This window comes from Beta vulgaris, chromosome 9, assembly GCF_026745355.1.
Source record: "Beta vulgaris subsp. vulgaris cultivar EL10 chromosome 9, EL10.2, whole genome shotgun sequence".
Classification (NCBI taxonomy): Eukaryota; Viridiplantae; Streptophyta; class Magnoliopsida; order Caryophyllales; family Amaranthaceae; genus Beta; species Beta vulgaris.
In genome coordinates this window covers 13,838,087-13,858,964 of record NC_079210.1, presented here as the reverse complement: position 1 = coordinate 13,858,964, position 20,878 = coordinate 13,838,087, and the positions used below count along the sequence as shown (strand labels likewise).

Genomic DNA, 20,878 nt, shown 5'->3' with positions numbered 1-20,878 from the left:
TTGAACTTTTTTTTTTAGGATACGTACTTGAGTTTTTTTTTTTTGAGGAAGTATATACTTAAATTTTTAGAGCATATGTTTCATAACATATTTTTCTCTCATGTTGATTTTGTGATTATTCTATTGATAATAACAAAGGATATTTTACGTGGTTGTTCTTATGCTCTATATGTAGTGAAACATATGTTCAAAATAGTTCTTCTAGTGTTCTAAATAATCATTGTTCTGTTCCAAATAGTTCTTACAGTGCTCTAAATAGTTCTTATTGTGCTCTATATAATTCTTGTCATGTTCTAAATAGTCGCACTAGACTTTTGATGTTCCTAATTTATAAATTTATGAAAAAATTAAATATGAATAGTGTTATATCCCTTATTTCTGCATTTTTGGAATTGAAACAATATCAACTGGAAATTACCAAAAACACACTGAAATTTCTTGAAATTATTTGAAAATTACTTGCTTTCTTCTTTGGAACATGTTAAAAATAATTTAGAACATATTTGAAATAATTTGGGACACACTTAAAATATTTTAGAAGGTAAGTGAAATAATTTAGGACATAAGCTTGAAAATTTGAAACATGTATATATCAATATTAGTATATGTGTTGTTTAGGTTCTTCCATAAAAAGATGTCTTCATATTCTAAAAATCATAGCATATGTTCTAAAAAGTGTTGAATATGTTCTAAAAACAAAAATTTAAGTATGTTCTAAACAGTATTGCATATGTTCTAAACATAAATCTATTCTCACATAAGGATCCATTCTCACCTGACCATATAATATATATATATATATATATATATATATATATATATATATATATATATATATATATATATATATATATATATATATAGTTGTGTGTGTGCTTAATATGATGCAGATCTTATCAGAAGAAAGAGACACGAATGCTTTGGTCTCTTCACCTGAATTCACTTATCAAACTTTACTCCAACTCCTTGACCTTTATCTAAATTTTTTGTAGTCAGGAAACTTGTAGCCCTTATCTGAACTAATAGACCTTTTCTAACTTCAAAGTGAGAAAGATTAATGCCTAAGTCAGTGGTTAAAAAGGCTGAAGGCGCATTAGAGGTGATAGGAAGTCCTGGAGCCAAAGTGCAACGTACTAGCATGAGGTGTGTGCCTCATGGAAGTGAGGCATAATCTAAAAATAAAGATTGTGTAAATTTAGGTTGCAAATGTGGTATCCTGAAGCAGATGCTATTTGACTCTGTATCACTTGCTGTGTGTTATTTTCCCTTTAGTTGGTTCGCGCCACTTATGCCTTTCATCATCCCATCTCGAATGTGGTAAATAGAAGGTTGGGCATTATTATTGGCCAACAAGAGGGAGCTATAAAGGGGGAGTGATAAGAAAGGGATGTACTTAATGGCCCCCTTGTTTGGTGCTTATTTGATCAACAAACATTTTGGTGCTTGCATATGCATCTTAAATTTTAAGCTAGTTGAGCATGCTCATAGACTTTGTTGCATATTTTTTGTCCTATTTGACCGACACTTTTATTTGCTGACTTCAAAATATCTTATGCTAATTGTGTATTTGTAGGGCGATACTGGCAGAAAGTTGCTGAAATATGTAAAAGAAAATCCGACTGCATAATGCTTGCAGACAAAAATGCTCCAAACGAGGAAGTATGGAAACAGGTAATCACATGTATCACTTTTGGTGCCCGCAATGTGAGGCTTACAGCTAATTTTCTATTTCACTTTTGTGTGGGTATTTTGAAGCTAACTACTTTATTTTATGTTATTTGTTGATTATATTGTAAAATTGGAGAACGATGATAAATTTCAAACATTCTCATGAGTTATCTGCCTTTGTGCTGTTATGTTATTTGAAAATCTAGAACTTTGCTCTACCAACTTGAATTTGTATGGCACCTAGCAAAACGTGTGTTTGTCTTTCAGTTTCCTCAGTCTGAAAGTGAAGTGTCTCCAGTTGTCTGCCCAAATGTCATGTAGAATGTCCATTGGTTAATCAATCTGCAACGTGCTACTCTGATATTGATTTCCTTTTTGTTCTTCCCTGTTGCATAACTGTCTCTTGTTCTTAGCAACCTTTCTTTGTTGTCGGAACACGTTCAGAGATGTCCATCTGCTTGCCTGCCATTTGTATTGCATGTGTTGATGCAATGTATTGAGTGTTGATTCAGCCTTCTCTTTTCCAAGGGATTCTGGTTGACACTTAGAGTTTCTTCACTGGATTTGAAATTTGTTCCTATGTTGCAGATTGAGAACATGTGTCGAACTAGCAGGGCATGTGCGGTTCCAGTTGTACCCGATTGTGAAGGTTATATGACTTCATCTCTTTTCAATTATCATCACTTTGAACTCCTCACCCCCTGAATTCATATTAATGAATAATGATGCAACCTTGAGACTCTTTTCTTTATAAGTAATCTTGTAGTCGTATTGCCAACCTTTCAAATAATTAACCTGAATTTATTAGTATCCGTCCTATTCTTTAAGGTATAAGTGGTCAAGTAATTAAGGTTCCTTGTGGACTAGGGTGGATAAGAACTTTAAGAGCAGCTCAATCTCGAAGTGAAGCGCAGGTTAAAATCTCTCTTCTATGGACACGCTCAAATTTAGCAATGAGACAAACAAGGTTTGATTTTTAAGTGATGCTTGGAAGAAGAAAGAATGTTTTTTTTTTTTTTTTTTTTTTGGGGGGGGGGGGGGGTTGGTTATTTACAAGCATATCAAAGAAGAATTGCACGAGAAGACAGCTGAAGATTTCCCCAATCAAACACTACAATAGGATGTTCATGACGGGTAGCAGAAATAGGGAAGATCTCCAAATCAGTGAGATTGACATTCCTCTTAAAGTTTGAGTTCCACAAAGTAGATTGACCTAAGCATTTATTTATATGAATAATAGAATAAAGCACTCATATCTTAAGTGATTGTTCATTCACTGTATATATAACCCAAGCTTATGATAGTTTAGTCATATTGTGTTTATGTAATACTTGTTAAACTTTAAATGCAAAGCTAAACTATAAATACAAACTTGTCACTGCATTCATCCATTGCAACCTACTTCCACATTATCGCAACCGATACCGCGAACGTGACCACATCCGTGATTTTCTTCCCCGAGTGGAAATAGATGGCTATATTATTCAACAAAAATTTATGATTCATAGTTTTGGACGGAAATGTCTATGACCAATCCTTTGATATGTGCTCTCACGAGTGGGAGACCCCTTACTATAATAAATTTGTAACTCTCTCTATGAGATCCTAAGTTCTGACATGTGCTATAGCTAAGTTTCACAGTTTACTTTTATGCTGCTTACAAAATTTCTGGATCAATGTGATTGCGCCTGTGATACGAATGCTCTACAATAACAACAAAAGCCTTAGTCCCAAAATGATTTGAATATGAATCCTCTGTCGTCATTAAAATAGTATTTCTGATTTCGCACCTTCTGGTCTTTACGGTTGTGCAGGCACTGACTCTAATCCATTTTCGTTGGATGCATTGTCTGTTTTTATGTTGCGCGTGCTTCAACGAGTTAATCATCCGGTAATTCCTTCCGTCTAATCTGAATAGTATGACATTATGTATTGTTTCTAATCTCAGTAGTGTGCTTCGTTTTTGGGGTTTCTGTTTCATGCCAGGGAAATCTTGATAAGGCATCTCCAAATGCAGGATATGTACTGCTTATGTTTTACCACCTTTATGAGGGCAAGGTATGAGATTATATCACTTGTCTTAAAATATTGTCAATATCATATTCTTTAGATGCTTTGGAGCATAAAACCTTTTCAATACATCTTAAGTGTGAGAAGCACCTGTTAATTGTTTTTTTTTGCACACAAGAACTTTATAACATGTATATTTTGTGCTGTTGCACTTCGCTACTGGATTATAGCAAAGTAATCAACATTCTGGTTATGACCGTTTTTTTCCTCCATTTGTTTATTCATTTGGAAATTCCTCACTTGTGACTCACACTCCTTCCCCTCCTGTCATTCTCTCTTTCCCCTTCTCTATTATGTACCAAATAAAAAAAATCGAGGTCCCACACAGCTCTTCATTCATGTCCATCTTTCTCACCAAAAATATCGAGTTTATTTCATGGTAAGCTGCACAAATTAATCTTTTCAGGCACCTTCTTCTCCATCAACACAGCAATTTTGAGCTTTGCTTACACTATTAGTACACTAGATTCAAAACTATCGGTGCATGCATGAAATAGTAACACTATTCCTTGGTGCATGCTTGAAAATATAGGGAATTTTAATATTCTATATTATTGGGATTTGGGAGATTGGATTTGGGATTTAGTTAATTATTACCCATTCAATTTGATTATACTAGTTTATAAAATTCAATTCTATGTACCTTTATTTATATTTGTTTTTCAGTTTCCTGAGATGGAGCAACAAATCAAACCCAAAGCATGACAAAAAAAAAAAAAACAAAACAGTATTGAAATTTGCATGCTAATAAGAATTTCCCGCATATTTGAAAGTTTTTCCTACAACAATGAGACAAAAATACACATGCCCGCAAAGAGAGAAAAAGGGAACTCTATGCAACAAGAAGGAAAAGGGCGGGAGAGAGAATCACAATGGGGAAATGTAAGTCCATGGCCATATGGCAAAATCTGGGTGTTAAGGTGCCACCAAATAATCAAAAGACGTTTTTAAGGTGCTTCTAGGCAAAAAAAATTTTAGAAGGTCCTTGCTCACAGAATTGTATTTAGAAGATGGTATCTCAAAACGAAGAAAACATATATATATCTGTCATTTGAGCTGTTCATTTTTGATTTACGGATTCTCATATTTTCATTAGCTCCTTTTGCTTCAAGAACTGTTACATTCTGTCATTCATTTTCCCAAATATTCCTATGTGGCTAACGAGGAGAATCTACCGACATGGAGTTAATAAGTATTGCGAATCCAGTGCAGCTATGTCAAGCACCTCTTTAATTTTTCATCTTTTTTTTTTTCTTTTCTCCTCAGAGTCGCAAAGAATTTGAAGCTGAACTAATTGAACGTTTTGGTTCAGTTGTGAAAATGCCTTTGCTCAAAACTAAAAGGTCAGTATCTCTCCCCCAATTACTTAAAAAATGTTTTCGTCCTGACTCAGATCCTTGACTTACTCTAGAAAAAGTAAGTCTGACTTTCTTTTGTCTGCGATTACCTTTTTCTGCATCTTCTGACAACAATATATGTCTAGCTTTTAACTTGGGGATCCGTCACCTTTTGTCTATTTTACCTCTCCATTTAAGCTTTTAACTAGTATTTTGGTCTTGGCGACATGCCCTGGGTCAGTTACAAATAGTTACAGTAATTAATTTTATTAGCTTTTTAGTAATTTTATGTCTAGTGCAAAATTGGAAAATGGACGTTATGGCATGAAGTTGTTTTAAAAAAAAAAACTTAAAATGAATTAAGGATAAAAATAACAATTTCAATGGAATTGGGGTAAGAGAAACATTAAAAATTGAACCTGTAGTGGAATGGTGGTTAAACTCTCACATGTCATTTCAAAGGTATTTGTTCGATTGCTAGTAGCTACACATTGTTAATATTTTTAAGTGAGATTATAAAAAGGCGTTCCTTTGGCAGGAACGCCTTTTTATATAATTGTGCAGATAGATTGAAGAATGTTGACTATCAATGTAGAGACCGATGAGTCGATGACAATGACCATCTCACCTTTTCCCTCGAACAGGACAGGCTTAGATAAATGATCTAGGTTCTTAATTTCTTAACTGAAATCTTTTTTTTAACTTGTTACAATTTTATCTGTATGTGTGCACAAAGATGAGAAGGAATATTTCCATCAACAGTAGAACATTAGTGATTGAAATATCAGGAGGTCCCCAGTTGAAAACAAATATAAGAAATGTATTCTTCTTGTGTTGTCAAGATGATTCCAGGAATAATAAATGGTCAACAACAATCGTGATAACAAACATGAGTCCTGTCATTGGAACATGCGAGAGAAAGCCAGTTTTTATATCAGTTAAATGAAAGCTTTAAGCGTGTGATGCAAGTGAGGGTAGAAAAACAACTTTGTTTCATGGGTCAAGCAATCAATAATACCGTTTTTAGTGCAGTTAATCTTTCTGAATGTAGCTGCGGCGCAAACCCATTTGGCGGTTTTGCTGCTTTACTGTGATGTTAAATTTAGAATTGGCCTTTTTGGAATTGTCCATTTTAGAATTCTATGTCCTTTTTGGAGCTAGTACGTATTCTCTGTGGCAGGATCATATTACTACTATATTACTTCTGTCATGTCGGTCTGGCAATTGCTAACAAGATTGAGCGATTGCTTTGAGATACTTCTGTGTGATGTTGAGGAGGACCAATGAATCATTTTGTGAGTAATATTTTGGTGTTTAGACTACAAGTTGAAAAGTGTTGGGTAAATCATTATGTCATTCTTCTTTTCAAGCATGGTCTCGTTTGTATTGTATTCTTAGGAGCATGTACTTACCGAATCTGAATGGTGGGTACTCATAAGAGTATGATGGTGACCCTTGCATGTTGAGGGAACTTTATTTTAAAGTGGATCCTGTTTTTTCCTCTCTCATCAAGTACAAGGTTTGGTCGGCGACTCGGCATACTAGGTTATAGGAGGTTGTTTGGAGATGGGAGCAACCTTGTTTGTCCTTTTACCTGGTCTTTTTAACCTTTCTCTACTTCATACTATTGTCTTTCTTCAGACCTCCATCTATATAGCGTCATTACATGAACGTAGTTTGAGGAGCTCTATGTGTTGTTTGAGGTTCAAGATTTTGAGTTATCTGAGATTATGAATTTTTTTGGCAAGTCTTTTTCTTGGGTGCTTAACACATCAATTCTTTTCCTCAAGAGCTTTTTGGCGAGATTTTGTGCAAGAATGCCCAGCTTTTAGCAGGACTATTATATTTGATCCAGGAAGACCAGATCAGGTGCGGAAATCTGGATAAAAACATTAGCTTGTTTTGTTTAAAGAATTAAATCACCAAGAAGAACAAATCAGAAGGTTTGAATTGTAAAATTAGTCTAAAGAATTGAATCACCAGCTAATTAAATAAAACTGAATTATGAAAGCTTTAAAGAATTGAATCACCAACTTTCACAAAAAGAATAAGTGCTAAATAAAGAGAAACAAAATCGACTTTTATAAATAAGTGCTAAATAAATACTCCCTCCGTTTCCTAAAGATCTTCCCTCTTTCCGTTTAAGGGTGTTTCCAAAAGATCTTCCCTCTTTTGCTTTATTCCTTATTTGGCAAAACAAATTTCCCTATTTACCCTCTCATGTCACTATCATATGGCCACCATTACATTATTAATTCAATTTTACTCCCTTTCTCTCTCCTACTTTAACCCCTTTTTATTTGTTTATTTATCTTAACCCCTTTCTCTCTCCTACTTTACTCACACCATGCCCCACACAACTTGATTTTCCTTGGTATCTGTAGGAACAGTAAGTGGGAAGATCTTTAGGAAACGGAGGGAGTAGAAACAAAACTGACTTTTATAAACTAATTATCCAATTAACACTAAGGCTTTAAATAGGCAACACAGAGTCCTATTATGGTTAGTACAAGTCATAATCCAACTAGAACTTTAAAGATAAACCAACTTCTAATTAAATCCTACTAGCTTCATGTTCGATAAATTAAAGATAGAATAATGAAGTGTTTTAAAGTGCTTAAAACAAGAAAACCCTATTACAAGTGAAATAGTAATAACTTGTAAGCCAAATTCTAAATGAAATAGAATATGACGAGTCCCAAATGAACTCAATTAAGTGAAGCTTGGACGCCCCAAACAAGCTACTTGCCATCCAAGTTATAACTCACTAAGCAAACAACAAACTTTGTGGTGCTTCCAAGATAGTTGCCATGCAGCAAACGAGACCTTAACCAAGAGGACATTCATTATGGAGTAATGACAGGTTCGTTGTAACAAGTCAAAAACAAACCTAAACTAACCAATAATAGACAAGTAGAGGGTCGAACCACAAGGAAGTAGGGCTAACCAACGATAAATTTGCCAATTACAATGAGCTAAACCTACTTTTAGGTTTTTGAATTGACTAAAAACTAACGTCCAAACTCTCAAATAACTAGGAAATTAATTACTAAAATAACAAAAATAGAATGACGAAGTAAATCAAGGATAAAGGCACTAGGGGATTAGGGTAATTCACAATCAAATAATCCAAACATCCAAAACAAGACCAAGGGGAATCACAATAGGGGTTGTAGCAAGGGGATTAATCATTCAATAAGAATTCTAATTATTCCTCGAGCTAATTAAGGAAGCTCGATTAGTCACTCACGGCCTATTCTCATGGCATGAGTAGCTAATCTACGCATAATAATCAAGAAACTGTAAATGAAGAAATGCCTATTTTCATGGAGATCTCTAATAATCAAACATAGTCTAGCCCTAGCTTTATTACCCAATCCTTCACTACGGAGTCCTAAATTCAAGCTAGGTGGTGACTGGTGATGAATCACCTAAGTTTGATCAACAAGTTAAACCCCAATATGAACCCTTCCAATCTATATTATATCTAAGGACTATATGAAAGCTACGTCCCTTCCCCTAGTACGTAAATACTCACACATCATATTAGGAAAACAAATCAAAGCTTCAAGAAATCTCATCAACATAATAATGGGGGAAAAGAGAAAAAGAGATTTAATACACTAAGAAAACAAAATGTAATTAAAGTAGAACATAAAATAAACAAGATTAAAGATAGATGAAATGAAATAATTAAGAAATTACTAACTTTAATCTTGAAATGCTAATAAAAAAATGTCACTTCGCAATAATGTAATGAAGCTTAACCTAAAATGACAAATTTTTGTCGTATATTGTGCTAAAATAACTAAGCACAATTACACATAAACCCTCTTACAAAAACAAGATTAAAGGAGGAACATTTCCGGAAGAAGCAGCCGACCCGAGTGCTCGGGTCGGACTCAACCCGTGCGGGTCAACCCAGTGACCCGGGCAGTTCATCATGGCAGACTGTATGGTGAAAGTGGATTCGAGTTGACCTGGGGGGGTAACACAACCAGGTCATAGGTGACCCGGGCGAGTCAGGTTACCTAGAGCAGACTCTACCTCACTCCTTTTGTCCTTTTGAGCTCCCTTAATGCTTCTTTGACCTTTCGCTTTGATTCCTTGTGTCCAGGATTGCAAGCACCCTCCGAACATGCTGCTATGTCCTGAAATTAGACAAAAACAACCAAAAAAGAGCAGAGGAGGAGAAATGTGCAATTCAAGCAATTAGCTAATTAACAAAGCTAAACTATTCAAAAGCTCTAAAATACTAACTAAAAAGACTAAGAAGTAACAAACTAAACAAGATTATTAAGTAAAGCTAGTAAATCTTCGTCCACTAATCCTATATCATTTATACTTCGAATTGCTGTAGAAACAAACTACAGTTATGACTCCAAATAGCCAACAATAATTTATGTTCACCTATTTTCCTAAAGTGTCCATCTTTAAAAGCATTACAAACTTCAGTCTAAAAATATAGCACACCTCTTGAGATCATGAAGTACGTGAGAAATTTCTGCCAGATTTCCTTTTCATAGCCACTAGAGAAAAGTAAGTGGAAAGAGAAGCCATAACAGATTATTAAGTAAAGCTAGTAAATCTTCATTGACTACTCCTATATCATACTTCAATTTGCTGTAGAAAAGAAACTATGGCTATCGCTCCAGATAGCCAACAAAGAGTGCAAAAAGATTGCTTTTAACATTCCAGTTCACAATCCTATTGGTACTGGACACTACAGTGATTAAGATATTAGGGCTTGCGTCACCGTGACGAGTTATCCTTTCTCAAGGCACTATAAGGAAGCTCCCTTGCATAATGTACTGGTATCTCTGAATAGAGAAGCAATGACTGATTTGAAACTTAGCCCATCCACCAGCAGCGCTAATTATCTTTGTAACTACATCATCATCCAGAAAAAATTACCATTAAAAGGAACTCATCAAGATCTCTTCCCCAAAATAAAAAAAACCTTTGAAGCTTAACCCACACTTTATCCAGCTAGAAATTCACAGCCCGCAAGAGCTTAGAAAATGGAGGTTTATTCCAGATAAGAACATTTGTCTGTCATTTTACTGGCTAATTTAGGAAATAAAATGCTGACACCAGAATGTTTGGAGACTAAAGAGAGGGACCGTTAGAAACTTTAACAGCTCGAGCCTTCTTGCATATGACAATTGTTTAGCAGTAACACTCACTAATCCTGGAGAAGATCTTTTTTAACAGATGCTTTCATTGACAAAGCCACATTCTTCGAAGACAAAGGAACTTTTAAGCTTTAACTACTAAAAGGAAAGGATCCTTTAGCCATATCCAGTAGTTGAGGTAACCTCATGTCGCAAGGCTTCATCAGTACGAGATAAGTAAATACAACTATTATCTAGATTGGCTTCGATCCAGAAGCATGAAAAAATATCAAGAGAACACCATACATTAATCTGATTGAGATCAAATATGCTCTACCAAATAAAACTGATTCATCTGCAATAGTAGACGAGTGAGCCCATCTCTCTCATACCTAGGTTGAAAAAACTTAATGTCAGCCTCAGTGTTACCTAATTCCCCCGCGAATTGCGAATTGAGAAAAGCGAATTATGGTCGGTTTTGGTTCATATTTGGCTTATTTTGGGCGAATTGGTGAATTCAAAAGGCAAATTAGATAGCGAATTAGGTAAGACTGGTCAGCCTTAATGCTCATGGAGGTTAGTCTTGGGATCCTATATTTGTTCTTTGATTTTTTTTGTTTTCTTTGGATTTACATTTCAGAATATCAATTTAAATCAAACTTTTTTCATTCTAATCTACTTCCTCTGTTTCAAAATATCAATTTAAATTGAACTTTTTTCATTCTAATCTACTTCCTCTGTATCAAAATATTAGCTACACTTCCCAAAAAGTAAAATGCCACAATACTTGCTACATACTATAAATATACCTTCTAAAATACCCTTCAAACTTAGTGGCCCCCACTTTCTCCTTAACAAATGTTTTTTATTCAAGCAGTCGTCCCCCAGTTGCTCTTTCTACTTTCTTAAAAACTGCCCACTTTCTCTATGTAGCAAGTATTATGAAATGGAGGAAGTATTAGTTTTCAGTCTCCCTTCTCTGGCAGCAGTGTGTAAACAGACCTTATTAAACCTCTCACATCCCAAAATAGATGATGCGACCAACTAAGGCACCTTTCAGCACAAACTAACGCAAGTGTAACCACATTGATGTTGGATGGTTGACAGTTCATGAACTTGGTGCTTCCTGTTGAGATAAGCCGTATCTCTCTATTTTTTCATATTTATTTATGGTGTGAGCTATTCTGAGGGCACAATACATTAGTTCTTTTATTATTCTTTTTTCTACTGAGCAGGGTCTATCTACCTGATCCAATGAAAGCTGTGTTGGAGGAAGGGATTAACCTGTACAGGCTACACACAAAGCAGCATGGAAGGTTAGTATTAATTTTTCCCAGTTGGTCCTTTGATTGCTATGTGACATCACCTTTTGGGTTGTGGTTTTGCAAGTACAAGGTAGAAGTAGTTAGAGCATTTTTTTGTGATTATATTCTGAAAGGAGTTATGGAACTTTGGAGCTCTGTTAACTTTCCTCCATGTTGATTGATTAGATATTTTCTTCCATCCAATCAAGGAATTGAACTTTGAACCTCCGGCAGCTCACTTGGTTTATGCTAATGAATTGAAAAAAAGCAATGGACTGATTTCCTGAACTTAAAGTTGCTTTTATTTTCTCCCTTTTTTCAAAGCTGGGATAGTTTGTAACTGTGAGTCATCATTCAAATACAGAATGGAATCAACTAAAGGGTCCTATGCAAAAGAATGGATGAAGTGGGAGAAGCATTTGCGAGAGACTTTATTGAGCAATCTCGAGTACTTAAACTCTATTCAGGTAACTTTTTGTACTTGAAGCTAATCCACCTAAATCATTGATTACGTCATTTTTATCTGACTTCCCACTTCCCACCATCCAAGGGCACTTCTCCGTAATGATAATGCCTTTGAAGTATCAATTGTCATATTAGGCCGATGATTGCAGTCTGACTGAGAACTCTTTGAACCTGAACGCTGTTGCAAGATGTGGATTATTATATAGAAGTTTACATGTCTGTTTCAGAAAATCTTCTTTTTGATGTTCTTGGGTGGGAATCATTGATAATAAAGTGAGGTATGGCAATTAGTGATCATTACAAGTAAGATAGAGATGTATGCTTCAGAAGTTCCGAAAATGGAAAGAAAAAGAACTATAAAGAGAGTTTCAAACAATGAAGTCAGAAGATTTAGAGTTATATTGGCCAGTAATGGTTGGCTGTTTTTTTTTTCCTTTTTATTGTTTAATTCTTAGTTTTAAAAGGCACAAGGCGCAGAGCATACCGAGGCTCAAGGCGCGCCTTTAGTGCCAAAAAAGTTGCAAATCAAATGAAGATGCATTGTAATCCTTAAAAGAACATAGGTATTATATTAAAGACCCATAAAAGGATATAAGAAATCATGACTCATCGCTAAATTACCGAAACAAGTCAAAATACTAAATAGAAAGAAAACCAAGCAAAGTTTTCAAGATTAGCCCACCAGAATTCATATGATAATCCAAAACTAATAACATAAAAAAGCATGTAAATGATTAAAAACAAATAACCTGTCAATGCCTTGGGGAAAAAAAGATTTCCCAGTTCAGAGAAATTCCAAAAGTTACTAGTCACTGACTAGACCCACCAGGGAAAAATAAGATGCAGCGAGTGGAATAAAGAGAAGGAGAGAAAAAAAGAGAAAAAGAACAAAGAAAGAAGAAGAAAAGAGAAGAACATACAAAGAAAATGAAGTAAAGGGAGAGGTTACTTGCCGGAGACCATCGGGGACCACCGGTGAGGAGACGGCAAGGAAAGAGAAGAAAGAATGAAGAAGAAGAGAAGAGAACAAAGACAAAAATAAAGTGAAGTAGAGAAAGAGAACTTATTGTTGACCACCGGCGAGGAGAAAGGAGGAGTTGGGAACCATCGGCGAGGTCCAGCAGCGAGAGTTGAGGTCAAGCAGATCTAGGGTTTCCAGAGTGTCGAGCAAAACGTGGAATAAAATTTTAAAAAGGGGGTGATCGCCCACACACACGCCTCAACCCCAAAAGCGGCCACCTCCTGCACCTCGAGAAAAGGCGCCCTTGAGCACCAGCCTATTGTCTTTCGCCTCGCCTGGCTGATGGATTTGTTTTGCTCGTAGCCTTGGCTCGCTTTGTGCCTAGGGGCGCGTTGGGGACACTTGTTAAAACTAAAATTTAATCTGCCTGACATTGATTACCTCTTTAGTAGTTCCAAGTTCCAACTAGTATGATCTGGCTGATGGATTAGTATTGGATTGCTATTCAAATGTTAGAAAAACCTTCCATTGATTTATTTAAGGGATTTCTATATTTTCTACTATTGTACTAGTTTCATCATGCTGTTGGATAATTTTTGTGTGACAAAACATTTTACATGCTTTTGAAAAAATCTCCTCGAAGAGAAAATATAAATGTGATCAGTTTTAATTACTGTAAGTAACCTCTTCTTCAAAGATGATTCACTATCTATAGTCAGTCTCTAGTAGAACATGGCTTCACTTTGTAAGGTATCTTATGGACAGGAATATCATGATGCACGATATTGGAGCAAGAATAAGAATTTATCTTCCCAATGGTCCTGATGGCTTGATGCTCTTACCCCTGCCTTTCCCTTGCCTAGAATACCATCTGTCTCTCATCTCCATTTAACCCCATGTCTGCCTATTAACCATTTTAGGGAAAAAGTGCCAAAATCAGCAGCACAGCTCCAGTATGTGAATTATAATCCTGAGTCATTTCTGCAAAAAGTCTGCTAAAAAGAACTTTGCTTCCTTTAATTTCACTTCAGATGCTGAACGACTGCAGTCACAGTGAAAACAATTGTTACCTAACAAGAAGTATTTAATTTGGTTGAAGGCTTGAAGCAGATGCAGGTCCCTTCGTTAGATTAATCTAAGATAATAGAAGAATATAATTTCAGAGAACCTAAAAATTGTTGTACTAGGCAATAGATAAAAAGAAGAAAGGAAATTTTTTTTTGAAAATGGACTACTTTATTCATCAAATTGAATTTGTTGAGACACTTTCAATTTCTGGGTTGACAAAGAGATGAAGAGGTAGTGTCTCCATCATGTTGGGGACTTGCTTGGTTCGACAAGTATAACTTTGCTAGTATTTTCATCGATGGGAATTTAAACATAAAGTTAAGTTTAACTTGTATGGAGAATAACTCCAGACCTGGTTTCATTTGGTCTATATAAAAACTTCCAGAGGATCACAAGTGAAGCTGTAAAGTTCCAACATATACCAAAAAGTGGCCAAACTTGATAATTTCTTCATTCCATTTAATTGCATCATTTCCCATTTTGGGAAGTTTCATATTAATTGCATCATTTCCCATTTTGGGAAGTTTTTTATTGATTGCATCATATTGTTGTTTGGTATGAGTTCTGTGACTTCTGTCTATTTCTCTCCTATCACTTGGGTCCCTCTTTTTTGTCTATCTGCTCATTGTTATGCAATCCTTAATTTGTGTGCCACTCCCATAAGATGCAGTTAGAGTAGTGGAGGAAGTAGATGTGTAGGGGTTGTTGCACTCACCATTCCCTAACTGGAGACAACTTCTCATGTTAAATCGAAGCTAAACTGGGAATATGGATTTCGTGGAAGTGAATTCGCGACACAATACATTTTCTGTCTTCCATTCTCAACGAAATAAGGCCTTGCTGATAGAAGATTGTGAAACTGAAAAGGAGATGTAGACGATAAAGTGACAGCAGATTGAGAGGTGGAAGAAAGAGGGAGGGGGGGGGGGAAACTAAAGTGGAAGATAGAATTATAGTCACGTTCCTGAATTTAAGGTGCAGAATTGTATGCTTAGCATGTTTGTTAGCCAAGACTAAATGATGGTAAATTAGTAATGAGTTTATATTTAATTTTGTAAGAAAATCTCATGGCGTTGACCATGGTAATGGATTATCATCCGCAAAAAGGTGTTATTTTTCATAAATTCCCGTTGGCACTCAGTGATCAATACCACCTCTAAAGTGGTAATAGATGGTAATGAAAAGTTTTGAAGAAAAAGAAATATTTGGTGGACAGACGAACATTATCATTGTACTTTCTTAGATTCATTACCATTACCAACACTTATTACCGCATACAAAAAAAGGCTCTTAGACTTCGAATTTTATGGGACTCGGTAATTCTTGTTTTAGTGTGCACTGCCGTTTATATGAAATGGAGAACTTATATGATGATATTTCCTAGAAGATGACGTAGTTTTCCATTATGTCCACATACTTTTTGAGGATGTTAGTAGTAACTAGTAAATACATGGCAGTGATATGCTCCAAATCTAGGTAACCTGCTGTATCCTTTGTAAATATGCTCGGAATTATTTTATTCTACTTAGTTCTCACAAGGTTATCAAACATGAGGTCATGAAGGATCCACGCCATATGGATTGCATTTGATTTTATGTAATGTTATTCAAGAAATAAGTGCTCCTTAGCTTGCATAACCTGTATTTGTCTTGACCTTCACTTAGCTAATATGCAATGTTGCATGCTCTTTTCAAGGATTTGTGGGACATATGTTGTTCCTGTCTTTGAAGGGGCATTTCCTGTTAGAACATAAAAAATTGAAGTTTGATTTAGTGATTTTAATCTGCATATGCATTTTCAGGTTCCATTTGAGATAGCTGTAAAGAGTGTGTTGGAGCAATTAAAAACAATTGCAGAAGGTGATTATATAACTCCTAGTACAGAAAAGAGGCAGCTTGGAGCAATTGTTTATGCAGGTGTCAGTTTACCTGTTATCGGAGTTCATCATCTCCTCAATAATGTGAGTCCTGTTACCTTTAATTATTATTGCTTTTTACTGAAACAAGATAAATGAAAAGTTCTGGATCAGATGACTTCAATACATATTATCTCAACCTCTTAACATTCATGTTCTTTTGACCAGTTAAAGCCATTTCAGAGGTCCCGTCTTTGCCTATTATTTTGTTGGAGCTCTTTAATGAGTACTTCAGGAAATTAAATCCACTGAGGAAGAGAACATGAATCTAGCCATTTTAAATCTTCCCCTTGTGCCTTATCAAGCTATGTGGTTTGATGTTGGGAGTTCAAATTAGAATTCGATACTGAGATTTTCTTTGATATCTACCCTTGACGATATTCTGAATATTGGATTCTTGGTTGTCGCAGTGTTCGTCTAATGTCACAGATCTCTGACCACCTCCCTTTCCTGAGCTTTAAACCTGTTTCTTACTTCCTACTGCGAATTAGTGAGACCTGCATGTTAGTTTGGAGGGGTGTGGTGGGGCAGCACCCCTTATGTCGTGACTCGTTGTTATGAGGGAGGGGTAATATAGGAAGCAAAGCACAGCTTGGAGAGAAAGCAAGTCAACTCCGTAAATAGAAGAGAGGGAGAGAAGAAGGTTATGATGAAAATAATCAAGAGTTGTTCGAGTTAGCAACTCCGTAAATAGAAGAGAGGGAGAGAAGAAGGTTATGATGAAAATAATCAAGAGTTGTTCGAGTTAGCTTTTGCAGTGTGTCAAGACTCAAGTCACTCGAGAACTTAGATAATTTATCTTACATTTTCTGTTGAATTTCCATATTATCAATCAACATCAGTTTTAATTCTTAATCTTCTTCTTTAATATGCCCCAACAATGTTAGTTCATTACACCCGTGTTTCTGTGTATCCTCGCAAAAGCCTGTGTTGTTTCAAGGGAAGAAGGTTGTGACACCTCCCACTTTTTAATCGATTTACTTTAGTGGTGGTAATATTTTTGTGATGATATATTTGATAATAATTTACTGTGGCCGACTGTATTATCAGTGACGTTATCCCAAACCAGTTTTTCTACCATGTGAAACGCAGGGTTATGGAGCATCCTGAATTCCTGATCAGTAGTCGAACTAGATGCTTAGTTTGTATTTTGTTGAACGTTAACTTTTTTTGTGTTTCCCTTATAATTTGCTGATAAACTGATATTATTCCTCATTTATCTCTCTCCGTATAGAACTGATCAGCAGCTGTGCTCTGGATCTGACTTATATTTGCGACTGATATTTGCAATTCGTACCTTGTCTCATCAAACAGATTGCTGTTCGTAACCCCAAGGTTGAAGTTTTCTTTAGTGACAAGAATTTGGCTGACACCCTCAACAAGGTTCATATCACTCTTGCTCATAAGAGAAGTCATGGTGTCATAGCAGTGGCTAACTATGGGCAATATCTTAACCGTAAGGTTGATGTCGAGTTTACTGCTTTGTTGTTGTCCGATAATGTAGCTGCCTTGGAGGCCCGCCTTGGCTCAGTTGATGGTGAAAAGATCAATTGCAAGAACAAATGGCCTCATGCTACCTTGTGGACAGCATCAGGAATTGCTGCCAAAGAAGCAAGTACTTTGCCCGAATTGGTGTCACAGGGGATGGCTTCCCGTATTGAAATTGATCCACCTGTTCTCATAACAGGTGAAGTGGAATTCTTTTAGATTAGATCGTTGTTGAGATGTTAATTTGTATTTGCAGCCAACACATCTAGCAAATGTTGAGAGCTAGGTGAAAAATTTTGGTACGAGATTGTACAATTGAGCTGTTGAATTACTTGGATATTACTGATAAATCTCTGCTGTTTTATAATTCATGTTTTCATGGGTTGAACAAATAGTGAGATGGAGTTCTCCCTGTGCTTGAAAGGTTAATACATTTTGGTTGTGCAGATTTGCTAGCACATTAAGGGTGCGTTCTATTCAACTTATTGGCTTTGAATTTATTGGACCTTATCTGAATTGAACTTATTGAACCTGGACTGAATTTTTTGGAACTTATTAAACCTGATTGGACCTGATTCAACTTATTGGGCCTGATTGGAACTTATTGGATTTTATTGGAACTTATTGACCTTATTGAAACTTATTAGACCTTATTGAACTTGATTGAAACTTATTAGACCTTATTGGACCTGATTAAAACTTATTAGACCTTATTGGACCTGATTGAAACTTATTTGACCTTATTAGACAAAAACATTGACCATGAATAAGCAGAATAACATAAATATTACCAATAACGTAAATACTATCCCTCAAAATTTTTTCTGGATTAATAATTATTATAATTGGTCCTTTATAAAATAATGATTATTAATTATCTCTTATGATAATTAATTTAACAAAAAAATTTACTATTTATATATTTGCCTATACATAACTTTCACCACTAATATATCTAATAGTCTTGTTTTGATTTTATAAAACACTAGTAGAAAATAAAAAATTAATTAACATTTATATCTTTCATTGTTATTAGTAACGAAAACATGTTATCTCTAGTTATTTAAAGATGAATTGCAAAATATTGTAACTATAATAATAATTATTATTGTTAACCTTAATTATTTGACCATGATTATAATATTATTTAATAGCAATATGAATAATCAAATAATAAACAATAATACAAGTATAATACTATACATTGTTGTACTTTAATAAAAATTCTAATAATAGCATAATCAGCTAATAGTAATATGAATAATAAAATAATAGATATAATACAAATAAATAATAAAATAATAGACACTAATACAAGTATAATACTATATAATCATTGTGGTACTTTAATTAAAATTCTAATCATAACATAATCAGCTAATAGTGATATGAAATTATGAATAACAAAATAATGGACAATAATACAAATGTTTATTAAACATTGACTATTTGGACCTTATTAGAACTGATTGGACCTTATTAGACATGATTGAAACTTATTGGACCTTATTAGACCTAATTAGAACTTATTGCACCTGATTGGAACTTATTGCACCTGATTGGAACTTATTGGATCTTATTAGACCTTATTGGAACTTATTGCCCTTATTAGACCTTATTGCAACTTATCTGAACTTATCTGAACTTATTGGACCTGAAACTTAATTTTTTAAGTTGAACAGAACGCACCCTAAGTTGACTATTAATATCTTTGAATTATGGAATTAGAGATATTTTCTACGATTGACAAACTACTAAGAAAGCAACTATAATTGGAGCTTACCAGAAAAATCAATGGCAATCCTTATTGATCTTCCCTTTACTTTGTAATAGCACATATAATAATGTATGAAGATAAAGTAATTAGCTACTCGTATTAAGTGATATTCAGCATGTAATGAATTTTTTCGGAAAGAAAAAATCAACAATTAGTTACTTAATATACATTCACATCAAACACCGAATTGCTAAATTAACTTGACAAGTAATGACATTCTAATATATGAAGCTGTATATGTACAAATATTATGGTGAAGTTTTTAATATATTTTCTCTGTTTATAATTAAATTCACCATCTCTCTTGTGCACAAAGAGGCTTGTTATATAGACATGACTATACATATCATATGTGAGAATAGATTTATGTTTAGAACATACGCAAGATTTTTTAGAACATATGCAATAGTTTTGGTGTTGGAACATATGTAATACTTTTTAGAATAATAAATTATAGAACATATGCTATGAATTTGAAAACATGAACACATTTTTTTACGTAAGAACTTTATCAACACACGTACATGATTACTTTATGAGAAGTGTTGGTGACCTCGTCAAGGGGATAGGGAAACGAATAGGAAATGGAAAATTCACAAGTATTCTAGATCTCAACTGGGCTGGGGGAAGAAAGATGTGGTTCAAGGAGGGCGTTATAGGTTCTCAAGATCAAAAACCAAGATGGGTTAGTGAGCTAATGACAGAAAACAACAGTTGGTATTCCTCCCTATTACACAAGTGGTTCGAATTGGATGATGTCAAAACAATTCAAATAGTCCATATCAGCAGAGGTTGAAGATGAGTTTACTTGGGAGGCTTCTACTCACGGAGAATACTCCGACTAAATTAGGCTACTGGGTGTATTCTCATCTCCAAAACCCACACGTTGGAACTTCTTCATTCTGGAAGTTGTTTTGGAAACCAAAATTTTGGCCAAAATGAAAAATATTCTATTGGAAGCTAGTAATTGGTGCTTTAGCCACCAGATTAAACCTTAGGAAAAGAAAAATCCTAAGCGAGAGTCCTTTCCCGTTTTGCGGGAAACATGAGGAGTCGAATACTCACCTTTTCAAAAGCTGTGAAATTTCCTTGCGAATTTGGAAAAATTCAATTCTTGGAATTAACTCGGGTATACTGGATAATATCTCTATATCCAGTTGGGCAAAAAACTGGGTCTGGTACTTAATGCAAAATCGGGATATAGAGGATTCAAGAGTTATTGACTTTGTAGGGATTTTATGGAGTATATGGTTACTAAGGAACAAAGTTGCTTTTTATCCTAAATATAGCTTTAAGCCTAGTGGTGTTTTTGGCATTTTTAATCATTGGAAATCTCGATGGCTGAATTGTGCCGTAAAACTGCAACCTACCACAGGCTCAATCCATAGGCGGAGGGAGGAGTCAATACCAAATGTTCTTACTTGGAGTAAAAACTGGAGAGAACAACAATCATGCGACTAATATCATAGATGGAAAGCAAAGCAAGGTAAGAAAAGACAATCCAAGAGTGGCAGCTTATGGTTGGGAAATTACACACATGAATAGGACAGTTGCCCAAGGTAGCCAAATTATAAATGCTAACTCTCCTCAGCAAGCAGAAACCCTGGCTCTGCTGTTGGGCATAAAGGAAGGTAAGAAAAATCAAATAAAAGACTTAGAAGTCTAGACAGACTCCAAACAACTGGTGGAGGGGCTCAAAAGGAACAAAAAC

General features: G+C 35.1%; 1 protein-coding gene across 6 annotated transcripts in view; it reads left to right on the top strand.

Moving 5' to 3' along the window:
* LOC104883236 (hypothetical protein) overlaps positions 1-17,871 on the top strand; it is a 49,202-nt gene extending 31,331 nt beyond the window's left edge. For 4 of the 6 annotated variants that reach the window (XM_048636921.2, XM_010667717.4, XM_057392054.1 and 1 more), the window contains 9 exons: positions 1,574-1,671; positions 2,257-2,317; positions 3,483-3,559; positions 3,655-3,726; positions 5,005-5,081; positions 11,425-11,505; positions 11,858-11,960; positions 15,789-15,947; positions 17,217-17,871. In XM_048636921.2, coding sequence (XP_048492878.1) covers positions 1,574-1,671; positions 2,257-2,317; positions 3,483-3,559; positions 3,655-3,726; positions 5,005-5,081; positions 11,425-11,505; positions 11,858-11,960; positions 15,789-15,947; positions 17,217-17,609 — 1,121 coding nt within the window. In that variant the 3' untranslated portion in view covers positions 17,610-17,871. Of the gene's footprint in view, positions 1-1,573; positions 1,672-2,256; positions 2,318-3,482; positions 3,560-3,654; positions 3,727-5,004; positions 5,082-10,289; positions 10,389-11,424; positions 11,506-11,857; positions 11,961-15,788; positions 15,948-17,216 lie in introns of those variants that run through there. The other 2 variants (XR_008967754.1, XM_057392055.1) reach the window with 2 other exon arrangements.
* The last annotated feature ends 3,007 nt before the right edge of the window (positions 17,872-20,878 follow it).